The sequence below is a fragment of the Hydra viridissima genome, unplaced genomic scaffold, assembly GCF_058129835.1.
Source record: "Hydra viridissima isolate aposymbiotic clone 2 unplaced genomic scaffold, HvirCarnegie_v1 scaffold_1, whole genome shotgun sequence".
In the NCBI taxonomy this organism is placed as follows: Eukaryota; Metazoa; Cnidaria; class Hydrozoa; order Anthoathecata; family Hydridae; genus Hydra; species Hydra viridissima.
The window spans coordinates 29,723,163-29,738,923 of NW_028324300.1; the positions used below are offsets into that span (position 1 = coordinate 29,723,163).

At 38.3% G+C, this 15,761-nt stretch overlaps 1 protein-coding gene across 1 annotated transcript; it reads right to left on the minus strand.

The window, feature by feature from the left end:
* Positions 1 to 4,844: 4,844 nt before the first annotated feature.
* Positions 4,845 to 5,375, minus strand: LOC149894411 (uncharacterized). The gene has a single exon (XM_090078224.1). The coding sequence runs from the start codon at positions 5,373 to 5,375 to the stop codon at positions 4,845 to 4,847; it is 531 nt and encodes a 176-aa protein (XP_089934350.1).
* Between the last annotated feature and the right edge of the window lie 10,386 nt (positions 5,376 to 15,761).

Here is a 15,761-nt window from a genome sequence, read left to right on the forward strand (position 1 = left end):
TGTGGCTTGTAAACTGCTGATCGCGCGATTGCTTTTAGAGCCATTGATTTGAGAGAGTCCACTTTTTTCTTCACTTCGTTCCCCACATTGCTCACTGCATTCTTCACCGATTCGGGAACGTATGGATCAATGGCAGTAAGCACTTGGTTAAAACCGTTGGAGACAGATGCCACAATTCTTGAAAGCCAACCAGGTCTTGGTGCTGGTTTCGGTTTAGGGACAATGACGTTTGTTGAATCCGTAACAGGTGTGTCAAGGATGGAAGGTTCATTTCTTGTTACCCTATTTTGCAAGCGAACAGACCCAAACGAAATCAAGTCATTGGAAACGGGACGAGGAGCAGGTTTTGTAGCAATAGGAGGTTTTTGCACAACAGGACTTTGAACAATCGATCGAGTTGGAGCAGGTAATGACCTTGCCTCAGTCGTTCGTCTACGAGGTTCATGCCCAATGATCGGTCCTGTATTTTGTATAGCTGCAATGAGCTCGGCTTTTCTAAGCCTTGAGACGCCTTTGAGCCTAAGTTCTAGGGCCATCTCTTTTAATTCTTTCATGTTCATTCTGTCCATTTTATAAAGGGAGAAAAATTCTTTAACGCACTTTCAATTTTTTTTGCCGTGATCAAAAAATTTTAATTTTCAGCAAATTAAAATTTATAAGGTCCTAATCACTTCTATTTGATAGCCGTGTTTATTGTCAAAGTATTTCCAGTAGTGACCCGTTTCTTTTCTTAATTGGTAATGAGACTTGTATTCAGTCATCTCACCCGTTTTCACATGGGTAATTTTATAAGTGAAAGGATGGTTTCTAATTTCAACAAGTATTTGCCATTTAGGATCGATCGGCTTTTTCTCTTTTGGAGGCTTTCTCGGTCTCCCCACAGGTTTCCTTTCTTTTACCTTTGCCAGTAATTCGTCTTTATTGAGCAAATTGTTTTCAAACGCGATTAGTGTCAAAGCCAGCAAATTTTTTGCTGTTTTGTTAACGCCATTTTCCCTCAGCAACTCTTTCAAAGCATTTTTTGTGTAATACATTTTTATTACTGAAAGATTTTATTTATCTTAATTTAATTTTTTTTCAATTCTTCAAAAAGAATTAAAAATTCGAAGAGATCTGAAAAATCACTTGTGATTTCCATGGATCTTAAAAAATCTACAATTTTCCACGGTTCTCTTCATACAGCCTTCTAATCTCTTCATCCAATCGTCTTCTCATCGATTCATAAGGTCTTCCTCTTGTCTCTTCATCACGTCTTAATCTCTTTTCAATCTCCCTTTTTGCACTTTCCAGTGTCTCATTAATCAATATTCTCATTTCTTCTTCCATTTCTTCTCGCATTCTTTTTCTTTCTTCTCGCATTCTTTTTCTTTCATTACTCAAACGCTCAACGATGATTCGAGAACCAATAACGGGTCTTGTCGTACTTATAGCTTCAACGAGCTGCTCCCTTGTCATTTTGGTGTAACCTTTTATCGCTCTTTCGTTAGCCTGTCTTTTTAATGAGGTCATCGATTCACACATTTTTTTTAATCGTCGTAAATTATTTAATTCGAATTCAATTTTTTTTATCATGTTCATTTTTCAATTCTTAAAAAAGAATTAAAAAAAGGATCTGAACAGATCTCCATTTTTTAAGCAGCAAGGGGCACAAAACCTTCCCATTCTCCAAGAAGATGAAGAGAATTTTTCCCACTCATCAGCGATGATATCAGACTCTTCCAACTCTATTTCCAACACCACTTCTTCATTTATTACATCATCGTTTTCAAAGTCAATGTCAGGATGAGCCCTTCTTCTAACCATTGCATTTATTCTATCATTGAAGTCATCAGTGGGTTCATATTCATTTCTAAAACTTTCATAAATTTCATTCATACTATCAATTAATTCATCCATTATTTCATTTCCATAGACTTCATTCTCATCTTGAAAATCTTGAATGTCTATGTCAATGTCAATCAGACCTTCCAACGTTGGGTTTTCTATTATTGTAATCATTCTCTCTCTGAATTCCATCTGTCTTTCTTGTAATCTTAGTTGCTCCTCATCATCGATTTCCTCCTCATCATCGATTTCCTCCTCATCACCTTCTTCGCCTCCAACCGGATAAGCCATTTCATATATCACATTCAATCTATTATGAAAATCAAGAAGGGATTCATTTTCATTTCTAAAACTCCTTCTCACTTCACATATACTATTAATTAATTCATTAATTATTTCATTTCCAGCGACTTCATTCTTTTTTTTAAATTTAGACATGTCTTTTTCAAGGGCAATCAGACCTTCCCACGTTGGGTTTTCTCTTATTGCATTCATTCGCTCTCTGAATTCACTTTTTGTCTCTTGTAATGTCATGTTCTCCATCTTTTTTAATCGTCGTAAATTATTTAACTCGAATTAAATTTTTTTTATTTTCAGCAACTTTTTCAATTCTTAGAAAAGAATTAAAAATCACAAGTGATCTTAAAGCATCATGATATCAATTTGATACTTCATCCCTTGTAGAGCGTGTTTGTCACTCATAAGCATGTCTTTTTCCTCATCATATTCTTCAAAAATTTTGTTGACATGTTTATTAAATAATCATTTAGATAATGCAGACCACCACCAAGAAGTCTTTTAATCTTGTACTCGTCTTTTTTGCATATTTGATCATCAGGAATGTCTGATAATTTCATGATCGACTGACTTCTGTAAAGGGAAAGGTTTTGAATCATTTCGTGAACTGGCATGTATTTATTTTTAAACTCATCTTTCATCAACGGTCTATGCAAATTTTTACGAACCTTGCATTTGAGATTGAGAATCTTTTCAAGCATTTTGTTTTGCTGCCTGATTTCTTCAATGAGTTTATCCACTTTATTTTCTCCTTCCTTTTTCAACTCTCTCATTTTTTCCACCAACTCTTTTCTTCTCTCTGCCAAATTTTTTCTTTCCTCTGCCAACTCTTTTTTCATTTTAACCAACTTTCTTCTTTCAGCTCTTTCCTCACATGTTTCACTTCTTCCCTCATATTCCAACTTTTTCATTCTTTCCTCTTCCAACTCCTTTTTCAACTCTTTAATTTCTTCTTCATCATATGCATATGGATCATATAATATCGTTTCTAGTTCTTCTATTTTTTCGAACAACTCTCTTTTTGGTCTTCCTTTCCACGGGAATAATCTTTCCCTCGTCTCTGTCAACTCTTTTCTTCTCTCTGACAAATTTTCTTTCCTCAGTCAACTCTTTTTTTCTCTCAATGAGTTTGGAAAAATCATCTACAAATTTGCTTTGCATATTACCCATCTTTTTTAATCGTCGTAAATTATTTAACTCGAATTCAATTTTTTTTGTTTTCAGCAAAAGGAAAGCATGCGAATTTTTGAAGCATCGTGTCCATTTTCATTTTTGCTGACCTTTTTCTCTTTTCTTCCCAATCGCAGTCCATTTCAAGAACGCATCTGTCAATCGCTCTCAGCTTTTCTTGCTTTTTCAAATGGATCCATTCCTTGTTGCGCTCTTTGATTTCTTTTTCCATCCTCGAAAAGTCATCCTCTTTTTCTTCCCACAACATCGCGTAAAGCTCGTCTCTTTTTTCATCGCTGTACGTTTCTGGAATTTTGAACAAGCCACTCTCATCCTTGAACGCAAGAGCCTCGAGCTGCCTTTTCTTTTTTACATCAGACTCTCTTTTGCTGCACTGCAGAAAAAACGGGTTAAACGTCATTTTATTTAATAATCTCAATCTTAATTCCGTTTTCATCCACTTTGCCGTTTCGCTTCTCCAAATAATTGTTGCCATGTTCCGTCTCTTTCATCGCTTTGTAAAGAGAGCCGTAATCGATCACCTCGCCTGTTTCAGCGTGCGTCATTTTTACAGTCACGGGATTGTTTCGGATCGAACGGAGCCTTTCATATTTGGAGTCTATCGGCTTGACGTCCTCCATCATTGCATTTTTATCGATCAGATGATTCTCCAGCGCAATCATCGCCAAACCCATTTTGCTCTTCGACGTTTTGGAAACGCCGTTTTCGATAAGTAAACTTTTCAAATCCTTTTTCGTATATTTCATCCTTTTATTAAGGATTTATTTTTTTATCTTGAGCTTAGTAGATGACGTTCATCTTGTTGCCGTCCGATTTGATGGCGAGTAGTTTGTCAGAAATGACGATCGCAAAGGCCTGAGTGTCACACAGGAACGTTTGCGTTAAAGATAGCCTTAATTTGCACGTCCAACACGGTTGATTTTAACCTCTCAGCCTGCTTGCCTACGTCAAAACAGAAAAGAGGACAAATGTACCTGTAATTTTGAGATGTCAAATTGGGTTGAGCGAGTATTTTGGGTGCTCCAAAAATCTTGTGGAAAATCTTGCACGAGTCCCTGTAGATCCTTGAAAATTTGTTGTTGTTAAAGTCAATGTCGTAGTCGACGGCGGGATACCTTTCGCTGTTTAAGGTGACATACATGTTTTTCAAATTGCAGTGGTCGAAAACGGATGGATTTAAATCTTGACTGCCGTCTTTATTGGTCTGGAATCCAACAATGATGTATCTCGGTCGTTCGCTAGCCGATCTTGCACTCAACCTCCAACTGAACGTATTGGACACTGGAACAGCAATGGTGTTGCACTGTCGAGACCTAAACACTAATGGAGCCTCCACTTTGGACTCGATAAGCTTGTAAAGGTTGTTGCTTGCCATAACGGATGGGTTGACATGAGGCATGAACAAAGACCGGTTTGCTCAAGGTTACTTTTCCTGCGGCTGTTTCTGCGCTCTTAAAAATGCCATCAGTGTCGCTTTTTCTTACAAGGGTTATGGTGTGCTTGAACCCGTAAAGAACTTTTTCGTAATCATCTCAAAAGCCAAAGATGTGATTCAAAGGAATGCAAAATGAAAAGGTGCCTTTATCCGTTGGTTTCTTAATGATGTAGTCTTGTCTTGCGCTAAAACCGCTGTTGTTTACAAGATTGGCAAGGGATGTGGTATCTCTTTGCCACTGCTGATTCATTCCTTCCGACGCTTGAAACTCTGCAGGATATTTCACGAAACCCAGCATGGTGGTAGCCTGACCTGGACTGTATACGGTTTCCATCTCTTGATTCGACAACTGATAAGAAATCTGACTGAACAGGTGCATAATACCGTTGTTGGCAAGAGCAACTACATCCGCATCTGCATAGGATGTGCCGTCCGCTTTGGCCAATCTTCCTTCGATCAAAAGGTAAGCCTCATAAGGATGCGTGAACAAATCCTGCTGCTCAATGTTGATTCTTATCTCACCGGGAGTGTTTAAATTGATGCTGACCGGCTCATATTCGTGAAATTCATTTCTCTCAATGGTTTCATCAACGATGACTTCTTCTGTAATGTTTAAAATATCTGCCATTTTTCTATACCAAAGAAAAAAACTTTTTACTAATGGATAGCTCATGCGATTTTAAGACCTCTTCCCATTTTCACCAGGTCTTGGATTCGGATGGCGTTTTTCTTGGACAGAGACCCTCCAAGAGAGTAATAATCGCTGTTCACCCTTGGAGCTGATGCAACCATTCCTGAAATAATGTCTTTGCTTTTTTGAGTAAGCGGAGCAACCTTTTGAGGATTCGGAGTTCCAGTCTTGGCATACACCTTTTCTAGCGCCTTTTTTCCTTGATCAATAGCCACATCCTTCGCAGTCACAATCGCCGAAGAAGCCAATTCTTTACCAGCAGATTTTGCAGCTGTAATCGCTTCTCTTCCCAACTCGCTTTTTGCCATTTTCTGAGCCAAAGTAGACGCTGTTCTTGATGCGCTAGACGTTGCTGCTCTTTTTAAAAAGTTTCGAAACGTATCCATGATTCCGCTTCCTCCAACAACGTGTTTCTTAACATACTTGTTACTGTGAATGATCATTTTTTAAATAGACAAAAAAAAAATTATTTGGCTTCGATGACCTTCATCATTGATTTGTACTGGTTTTTGCTAATCACCTTTTGCCTCAACAACTCATCGCAAATGCTCACAGCTTCATTTCTCGATCCCGTATTCCCAGCACGACAAGCAGCCACGCTCAATTCAAGCTTTTCCACCAACGCATTTGGATCGCTAGGAAGAACAATGACTCCTAAACCTTTTTTCTTCCTATCATAAGCTTTTTTCATGCGATCCATATACTCATTATATTTTTCAATGCTCATCGTATCTTTCTCTTTTTCAATCCGTGCTAAGCCTGCAAGGTACTCCTTTTTCAACTCTTTCTTCCTTCTCCTCTTTTCATCTTCAGCAAGCTTTTGATCAAGCATTTGAAGATCATAACTAGTAGGAGCTAAAACAGGATCTTCTTCAGTCTTACGAGATTTCAGCTCAATTTCAATAGGGATGATGAATTGATTGAATTTTTCAATCTCTGAAGCTTTGGGTTTGTTGTGTCTCGCATCAGGCTTTACGGCTTCACTCTCCACTAAAATTTTTGAGTAATTAGCCACATCTTCTGTTGTCAAGTTCTTTGAAACGTTTGGATTTGTCATGAGATCCCAAAGACCTTTTGTGCCTTCATACTTTTCGCCTCCAACAATCATATCGTTGCCTTCAAACATCACTCCCATTTTTCCAATCGTATATTGACCATCGCTTTTGCTCAATTCAAACTTGTTCTTAAAGCTTCTTTTAAATTTTGCTCTTGTGTCCAGATCAAACAAACTTTTTATGAACTGATAGTCCTCAGGAAAAATAGATGATTCTAAAAAAGCTTCAGGCTTGATGATCTCCTGCTCGTTTTTAACCTCGTTTTTAACCTCGTTTTTAACCTCGGATTTTATCTTTTTGAGCGTCTTTTCGTTGCTTTGGATGAGCGGTTTAAACAACTTGCTCACATCCGTCTGGAAATTTGCATCTGAAATGTTTTCGTTGATGCTGTTCTGATAAATCCTCTTTCTTCTGTCATTCACTTCTTTCACAATATTATCTCTTTTATTCGGGTCTTGTATTTTAAAAAAAGACATGGTTTTTAAAATACGATAGAAATTATTTTTCTAAACCTTTGGATTCGCCCTTCTTGTAAAAATTGCTAAACGCTTGAATGACATCTTCTTGTACTTTTTGGACCATTTTCTCTTTTGCCAAGTAATCTATTCCGTTTTTGGTTTTGGATCGTATCTCCACCATCATTTCTTTAAACTTTTGAAGCTCACCAAGAATCAACAGAAACTCTGAATTGCTTATTTTATTATCCATCAACGCTTTCGAAATGTGCTCGCTGATCGTGTTCAACTTTGACTCTGCCAACACTTTGACCTTTTCGTGCTTTTCCGCTTTCAAAGCCATCCTTTTGTTCACTTGACCTCCAATAATCGATATAAAACCCAATCCAATAGCTACCCCTTCACACGCAATCGCTACTGGACTGGCAATAATCGTGGACGAAAGTCCTATTCCAGTCGCACCCAATGTTATGCACAATCCCTGCATCGCATTGTCCACATTCGAAATGATCCTGAAAACGCGATGGTACTTTTTGCTGAAATGAACTCTCTTTTTTCTCTCGTTGTCTATCTCTTTTTGTATTTCGCTAATTTTTTGAAGACGGTAAATGTGCCCTCCATCATCCATTGGAGCCGATGGAAGAGTGGGGTATAACTTTTTATAACTGTTTAAATCAATTTTTTTATTAAGGAGAAATAAAAAAATTTATTACTCCCTAAAAAATCGTGGATTTTCCATTGTTTCAAAGAAACTAAAAGAAATTCACAATACAAAGGCTCTCTCCCTTTTTAATCACGACGTCTTTGTCGCTTCTGTTATAAATTTCCATAAAGACGTTCTCTACAGACTCTGAAAAAAGCATAAAGTGATTGAAATAATTCAGCTTTAAATTGAGCTCATGTCTCAAATTCACCAAAGCAACACCTCTATCCACTTTAATCCCGAACATAAAAACAATCGTCTGCTTGGATAAACGGTTCAACTTAATGTCTCTTTGAGCAAATATTTTACATCTGGAACGTCGACAAAGCCGTCTAGGAGGATGATCCAAATGATTGTTATAATAAACGGTGCCTTTCAACTTATTCTCGTCAACACAAATAATTCTTCTCATCTTTTTAACAGTAAAGGAAACTTTTTTCTTAATCTTTCTCTTCTCTCTTTTGCATCCTCGTCTTCTTTTTCAAGTAACCATCGAACCCTTTCTTTAGTTTCCGCAATGAGCAAAAGTCTATCGCAGATTTTAATATATTCAGACATTTTATTTGTGCTTAAATTTATTTATTTTATTTTGCATATTATTTTTCATGGTTCAGATAAACCTAAGAATTAGGCGTAATAAAACACCTGCCCGAGCAAAAGGTAAAAGCTTCCGGATTGACCGACTTGCGCATCACCCGAGTTGAGCGTGACGACGAGCCTTCTTCCGGATGCGACGCTGGCCATGGAATCAGCTTCTCCGAAATTTCTGTAAAAGGAGATGGTGGTGAGGGAACCTATAGATGCGGTGGATTGGTAGAGAAGGCCTGTGGATTTGTTTTTGAAGGAGGCCACATTTGATCCATTCCATGACGACAAATAAAAATCTTCTAATCCGGAGGAGGAAAAGAAGCATGTGCTGTCTCCGTCGTAACCGGGAAAGTATGTGTAATTGTTGGTGTTGTATGGAGTCCAAGGAGTGAGAACGGTTCCGTTTCCTGGAAGCACATTTCCGTCATACATTCTGACTGGATTCCCACCAGTTTCCAGAAGCTCCGATGATGTGCATTTTGATGTATTTCAACGACACGCCATTTTCTTTTCCGTTGGTGTTCATCAAAACGTATTCGCTTCCGTAAGTGGTGTTTAAATATCGGAACGTATGGCAGTAAAGTTTGAAAAGAGGGATGGTGGCAGGAATGGAAGCAAGAGTGGAAATAAAAGGTTGAATCCAATACGTGATGGCTGTGGCATTTTTGTTCACCAGTTGAATGGAGACATCGTTTCTGAAAGGCATGTCCAACGTGAAATATCCTCCCAAGGAAGTGGTGTTAAACATGTTGCATCCTTGCAAAGAATTGGCGTAAAAAGCTCCTCCCAATGGTGAAAAAAGCAAATCGGTGGCGAGACCGGTTGCGTCCACGCCGATTCCTTCAGTGGTTTCTGCATAATTCCCCACATTGATTTCACCGTCTGTAAAGATTCGAATAAAAACTTGACCGGGAATATTTGTGCCAGAGGTGCTGTATAATGCCAGCCACAGCCTTCTCAGCACTCCAGATTTTCCGGAAAACGCAAACACAGGAGAAGTGGTTAGCGCTGCCACGGTCTGAGACTTAAGCCCCAAACTGGTGAAGCTCGAGCTTGGAACGACACTGGTCAAGCTCGATTTTTGCAACAACAAGTCAACGTAGCTTTTTGTCGCTCCGTCTTGCGCGCTTGACGGGTCGAGCACATTGATCAATTTATGAGAATTCAAATCCACGTCAGCTGTTCCCACTGTTGTTCCGCCTGACGCATGCATGTCGACGTAATTTTTGGTGGCTGAATGTGAAGCGGAAACGGGCTCTGCCATATTGGTCAATTTGTGTTGTGTCATGTTGACGTCTGTGTATAAAATATTGGAATAGGCCACTTTGGTGTCGACATACCCTTTTGTTGCCGCGTCGTGAGAAGTGGTTGGATCAAGAACATTGAGTAATTTGTGGTTATTTAAATCCAAGGCTCCTGTGATGGTGCTTGATCCGTCCACTTTCACATTCATGCTCGAGCTGACGTCAACGTAATTTTTTGTGGCAGCGTCATGAAGAGCCGTCGGTTCATTCAAATTGATCGCCTTGTGAAAATTCAAATCCAAGTCTGCGGTACCAATCACCGTGCCAGTTCCTCCACCAGCATGCGTGTCCACGTAAGTTTTAGTGGCGGCATCGTGCGAAGTGGTTGGTTCTGGCAGATTGATTATTTTATGAGAGTTAAAATCCAAATCTGCAGTGATGGTGCTGTTTCCATCTGTCCTTACATACAGATCGCTTGAAAGAGAGGTTGAATAAGGGTTGTATAAATAACGACCCAATTCTGATCTACCAAATTTGTCAATCATTTTTTATATGCCTCAGATTTTATTTTTTGCCTGAGCGCGGGTCTAGATTCTTTGAATCCATGGAAAATCTTTGATTTTTTACCACAAGGTATTAATAACGTCCTGAAAGTCAAAGCCTTCATCTAGTTTTTTCAAGACGTAAAGGCACAAGTGACCACAATAAGAGGTATTACCAAACTGAACTTGCTCGCTGTTGTAATTAACAGGACTCTACAGATATTGGATCAGTTCAGCAAAAGGAGGTTGAGCGTAAGAGTCAAAGCTGTATTTTTTATCGCCGTCTTTGAACCAGCACACCCAATGAAATCCTCCAGTTCCCGAGTCTCCCGTGTTGACAATACCGCATTCTTTTCTTCTCGGTTTTTTCGGCAATGTATCTCTTTCAAAAACTCCTCGAAAGTTTCTTATGTTTAGCTTCTTTGCTGCTTCAAGCAATTGAAAGTTGTTCAAAGCCTCGTTAGGTATAACAATTCTTTCGACGTTGATCATTTTTAAATTCGTGCAAAATTTAAAAATCGTAGATTTCCATGGATTCCAAGAATCTAAAAATCACTTGTGATTTCCACGGATCCTACATCTCTTCATCAGATTCCATTTCATCTAAATCCAAATCACTCATAATGCTTTGAACCAAAACAGGAGCATTTTTAGTGATGAGCACTTCTGGAAGCTTGACTTGAATGGACTCTACCTGCGATCCAATAAAAACACCTTCAATTTTTAAAGTCGCAATAGCAAAGCACCTTTGACGAATATACTCCAATGGATCTGCCTTTACCATCTTTTTGTTCTCCCTTTTACTAAACAAGGAAGTAATGTTCTTTTCTTTTCTATACAGCTTTCCGAAAAAAATGGAAGATGAACTTTCTGACTTTTTCTTAAAAATGGACAAACCCTCTGCCATGATCTTTTTCGTTCTTCCTCCTTTTTTCAACAAGGCTGTCTTAAGAATGACTTGCTCGCGAAGAAATTTTGTTATTTTTTCAGTCACCTCCATGAACTTTTCTTCTTCTGATCCCTTTTTATCATCATGAGTAACAAAAGACATGGAATATCCCGTCAGCTCTTTTGTCTTTGGATCTAAACTCTCAAACACACCCGAAGAATACAAAACAGGGGTTCTTAAAATAAAAGGACCTTTTCCATTGGCAAACTCGTAATACAGCGGAATCTTCTGGTACTGAATAAGTCTTGTGGCTGGGTAAATCTCCCCAGCCAATAATTTGCTCTCACCAAAACTCTCAATCGTCACGAAGTTCATCTTTTTTTTAATAGGGAAGAAATTTTTTTATATCATTTCAAAATTCAACGCTTTTACTTTATTCTGCTCCTTCACTTTTTTTATTTTTCTTCGAACATACTCAAACAAATTCTCTTTAGACAAACCACTTTTTGAAAAACGAATACCGTTATAGCTTATTGTCAACTCATATTCATCCATTCGGCAAATAACAGTAAAACTCAAATCGTTCTCAAAGCTGTAGATCTTGTAATGGTACTTTTCTTCATAAGGCGAATAATAGTACGACTACTCGTAATCCTCCGTCTTAAGGTACTCATTTATAAAGGGCTCAAACAAAACCATCATCTTGCTCATTTTTTAATGGATCTGAAAATTTTTTTCGGTAAGGAAAGGACCAATGTCGCTCGAAAGCAAACTGATCAACTCTTTATTGTCCACCCACGAATTAAGCGAGTCTGGATACCCCAACCATTTGACCAATGACCTGCTCTTGGTTTTGCGAACGATTTTTTCTATTCTGAATATGCTCTGGTGTGTCTTTTGCATCTCATGCTCGTAAAAAGTTCCTTGAATTTCCTCACCGTTAGCAACAGCGATTTTATACGTAGGAGGATCCGTGTACTGAACTTTTGACACGGTAAAAACCTCTTCAGTCCATCTCGGCGTATACCCCTTTTCAAAATGAGGCTTCTTTTTGGTAATCCGAACTTGATCACCCATAGAAAATTTCGGTTTTGTTCTTTCTCTCTGTTTACCGTTCAGGTTCATCCATACCTTATTTTTATTCTTTTCATCGCTGGCCTCCACTGGAGTCATTTTGATGGAAGAATGCTTTGTGTTGTTGTAATTTTTCACCATCTCATCTAATACGTCAATATATTTATTGGTATTGTTGGCTGAAAAATATTTAAACATTCTCTCTTTCATCGTTCTGTTCCATCGCTCAACGACACAGCTTTTTTTCTTGTTTTCAGTAGAGTACAATTGCACACCCAACGCTCTCACGTGCTTGTTGTAAAACTCTTTTCCTTTGTCTACCCATATTTTGACGCACTTTCTTTCTTGAGATCCTTTGGATCCGTTGAAATTCTTTGATTTTTCAAAGATTTTTTTCAACGATTCAGCCACTTCAAGACCCATTTTGCTTTTTAACGGAACGATCCATCCATACTTTGAAAACACGTCAATCACCATGAGCAAATATTTTACGCCCTTGTTGAATTTTGAAAACGATTGCATGTCCACCAAATCTGCTGCCCATATCTCATCAATGTCGTTCACAATCACCATTCTTCTTTTAAAATGGCGAATGACCGGTATATGAAGCTCCTCTGCAAGCTGATCCGTCCATTTCAGGGGCATTTTTTTTTTTTTTTAGATCTTTCAGATCCGTGGAAATTCTTTGAATTTTTAGATCCAACACCCAAACCAAATTTAGCTTTGGCTTTGATGATGGGTGCGATAAGCTTTCTTTCGTTAATCTCCCTTTGAGTAGGGTTAGGGATCGAATTCATTTCTTCAAGCATCATTTGATCCGCCACATTTCTGCTTTTAACATCGTTTAAATATTTATAAGCCAAATCATGGTGATACGCCGCATTGTCCACTCTGTGTACCGGTTTGCTCCACTCTTGATACATGTCCGTAGAAGTCAGTCTCTTATCCAAATTGGTTCCCGGTCTTGCAAAGTTCATCCCCGGAATGTGCATTTCTCCTGGATATTTTGCCCATGGAAGCTTCACTTTTTTTGAGAAATTGTTAATCGATTCCACCAAGTCGCCTCCTTTTGTTGCATGCGAAGATAACCCTTGAGCGCATGCGAAGAAACAAACTTGCATTTGGTTGTTCCGCAAGAGTCACAGGTTTCTTTGAGCATAGGTCTGTTGTTTTTTGTCATCTCATTTTTCAAGTGAATGGTTTCTGTTTTCCTTTTGCATTTAACGCAGTACATTTTAAGTACAAAGAAAATTTTTTTTACTCAATACAAAATGGAAGTCATTGATTGGTCATGGAATATCGGAAAAACCAAAAGATACAACAACAAGCTTTTACCGAGAAGCAATCGAGGAATCATCGTCGGGAAATCCGGTTGCGGAAAAACAACCTTGCTTCTCAATTTACTGCTTAGACTAGGATGGCTCGATTGTAACCACTTGCAAGTCTTTGGCAAATCTCTTTTCCAACCCGAATACCAAATACTCAAAAAAGCATTTGAGAAGAAACTGCCAAAAAAAAAAAATTCTCAAATTATTCAACATTCAAGACGAAATTGAAAAGCTAAACTCCAGTCCTGAAGACGTCATTGAAGAAGCCTCTAAAAATTCGAAGAATTTCCATGGATTCAAAGAATCTAAAGAATGGAACGGAGAAACAGACATTGAATGTCAATAGTTCGAAAATGAAGAAGACGTTCCTGAACCTAATTCCTTAGACTCATCCATAAACAACTTGATGATCTTTGATGACTTGCAACTCACCAAACAAAACAAATGCGAATAATATTTCATCCGAGGAAGACACTCTAACGTTGACTGCTTTTACCTCGCTCAAAATTATTTCCTGCTCCCTAGACAAACCATCCGAGAAAATGCCAACTTTATTTGCCTCTTTCCTCAAGACGATAAAAACATCAACCACATTTATCAAGATCACGTTTCAAGCGACTTGAAAAAAGAAGAATTTAAAAAGTTTTGCAAATACTGCTGGTCTCAACCCCATGGATTTGCCGTCATTGATTTATCCTCCAAAAAAGATCATGGAAAATACAGAAGCGGGTTGGACGATTTTTATTTTCCAAACGTATAAAAAACATGTCTGGATTCTATTTGCTTACCAAATCTAAAAAAGATCTCCCCACCGTATCAAACAGCTCCATCAAAACATACTTTGAAAAACCCATCGAGCTGGATTTAAACAAACAGTATGAAATGGCGCTCGTCAGACTCGAAACCTATCGAAGCTATCCCAACGTCACCTCTAAAAATAACGTTTTTAGATACAGCCCAAAACGCTGGACCATCTACATTCAAGAAGGATCTTACGAAATTAACCAACTCAACGATTACCTTCAAGCTGAAATGCAAAAACAAACAGGAAGCTTGTACAGAGTAGACGGAGTCGTCATTACAGCAAACGAGTCTTCGCTAAAAGCCGTATTGACTTTTGGAAAACCTACAGCAACGACAAGATACTGGGTTGATTTTAACGTCAATAACAGCATAGGTTCTCTCCTCGGATTCAACAAAAACGAATACACCTATGTCGAAAAAAAAGAAGACCCTGTTGACCCTAACAAAGTCACAAGCGTCATCAGCACTTACGAGTCTGAAAACATCGTAAGAATTGAAGAAACTGTAGTGATCCGAGTCACTAACGACATCATCGGCTCGTCTTATTTAGACGGAAAATCAACAAACGACATTTACTCCTTTTATCCACAAGTTGAACCCGGAACCAAAATTGTTGAAAAACCTTTTCACCTCATCTACCTTCCCATCGTTGTCAGCAAAATTTCAAGAATGGAAACACAAATCGTTGATCAAGATGATCACTTGATCGATTTTAGAGGAGAAGACATCATTGTCAGATACCACATCAGAGAAAGAATCTCATCCACTCTACACGATCTTTTCTCCGGAAGCGCTTTTAGTCGATAACACATGAAAAAAAATTTTCCTTTTCTATTAAAAATGTATCAAAAGATCAGTCTCAACATTTCGAAAGAACAAGCAGACAAAATTAAAAAAGCCATTCAAAACGAAACCGAAGTCAGCATAAAACTCACTCATCAAGACTTGAACGGTGAACATGTTCTTGCTGTCACTCAAACCCAACTCAACAAAATTGCAAAAGCATATAAAGCTGGAAAAGGTGTCACCCTCAAACTCAGCAAAAAACAACTTATGCACAACGCAAAAGTAGAAGGAGGATTCATCGGTGCTCTTTTACCTTTACTAGGAATGATCGGAAGCACCATCGCTACAAAAGTAGTCCCTGCTCTTGCCACTGGTCTGCTCTCTGGTGTTGGAGCCTCTGCCGGTTCTGCCATGGTCGACAAAATCGCTGGACGTGGTATCGTTTACTTAAGAAAAGACGGAAAAGGACTAAAAATATCCAGATTAGGATCAGGTATATACCTAAACCATTGGGATGGAAACACTCAAGGCGATGGGCTTTACATCAAAAATAAAAAAGTATACGATCGTAACACTCAAGGCGATGGGCTTTACATTAAAAATAAAAAAGTATTGGCTCTGGAGAAGAACAAGAATTCTCCGGTCTTGGCTTACTGCTCGGTCCCAATTCACCCTTCAATAACATACCCATTTTAGGCTCCATTTTGTAAAAAATCACTTGTGATTTCCATGGATCAAAAAGATCTAATTTAATTTTTTTATCCAACAAGAATAAGAAATCGCAGGTTTTCCAGGGATTCTAAGAATCTAAAAAATCATAGAAAATACACTTTTATCATCCCTATCTCGACGAAA